Source organism: Corvus brachyrhynchos, unplaced genomic scaffold, assembly GCF_000691975.1.
Source record: "Corvus brachyrhynchos isolate BGI_N302 unplaced genomic scaffold, ASM69197v1 scaffold122, whole genome shotgun sequence".
In the NCBI taxonomy this organism is placed as follows: domain Eukaryota; kingdom Metazoa; phylum Chordata; class Aves; order Passeriformes; family Corvidae; genus Corvus; species Corvus brachyrhynchos.
The window spans coordinates 885,494-886,524 of NW_008236778.1; the positions used below are offsets into that span (position 1 = coordinate 885,494).

At 62.9% G+C, this 1,031-nt stretch overlaps 1 protein-coding gene across 1 annotated transcript in view; it reads left to right on the forward strand.

Annotated features, from left to right (window-relative positions):
- NAXE (NAD(P)HX epimerase) overlaps positions 1 to 1,031 on the forward strand; it is a 4,991-nt gene that overhangs the window by 3,197 nt on the left and 763 nt on the right. Inside the window, exons 2-4 of the mRNA XM_017727860.1 lie at positions 27 to 197; positions 614 to 724; positions 845 to 1,027. Coding sequence (XP_017583349.1) covers positions 27 to 197; positions 614 to 724; positions 845 to 1,027 — 465 coding nt within the window. The remainder of the gene's footprint in view (positions 1 to 26; positions 198 to 613; positions 725 to 844; positions 1,028 to 1,031) is intronic.

Consider the following 1,031-nt stretch of genomic DNA (forward strand, 5'->3'; position numbering starts at 1 on the left):
CTCATGCTAAGTCGAGGGGATCATAGCAGCCCCCAGGCTGGGCCTGGACGGGTTTTGCGGTACCCAGAGGTGCCATCTCCCACCCCAGGCAGGAGGAGGCCCAGGCCATCGACCAGGAGCTCTTCACTGAGTACAAGTTCAGCGTGGACCAGCTGATGGAGCTGGCGGGGCTGAGCTGTGCCACTGCCATTGCCAAGGTGGGGGTCCTGGGGGGCAGAAGGGGGTCCTGGCACTGTGGGCTGAGCTGCACCACTGCCAGCAGCAATGTGGGGTCCTGATACCGTGGCCTGAGCTGTGCCACTGCCAGGGTGGGTGCCCGGGAGGTGGGTAGGGGTCCTGGGGGAGAGTTCACTCGCAGCACTATGGGCTGAGTGCTATCACCACCATCGACAAGTGGGACCCCAGGGGGCAAGGGAGAGTTCTGGGAGGTGCTAGCATTGTGTACCACACTGTGCTACCACCAAGGTGGGCACCAGCAAGGCAGATGGTGATCCTGGGAGTGGTCCCAGTCCCATGGGCATGCCAGTCCCAAGGTGGGGGTCTGGAGGAATCCTGGCCCCATGGCGTGGGCTCACTTCCCCATCATAACCCTGTGCCTCTTACCCTCCATCAGGCCTACCCACCCAGCTCCTTCACCACGAGCCAGCCCACTGTGCTGGTGGTCTGCGGGCCAGGGAACAACGGCGGTGATGGGCTGGTCTGCGCCCGGCACCTGAAGATGTTTGTGAGTCTTGCACAGGCAGCCGCAGGGTCCCTGTGCACCCCTATGGGCTCCAGGGTTCCACTCCTCTGGCTGCTGCTGGTGCCAGAGTGGGATTAGTTCAGGTCCCTTCTGCGCTTGCAGGGCTACCAGCCAACCGTGTATTACCCCAAGCGCCCCAGCAAGCCGCTCTTTGAAGGTTTGACTACCCAGTGCAAGAAGATGGATATTCCCTTCCTCCCCGAGTTCCCAAGTGAGGTGAGCAGCCCCCAGCTTGGGAGCGCCTGCCCCTGGAGCTGTGTCTGGGACTGCCCTTCCCCTCCTGCTGTGC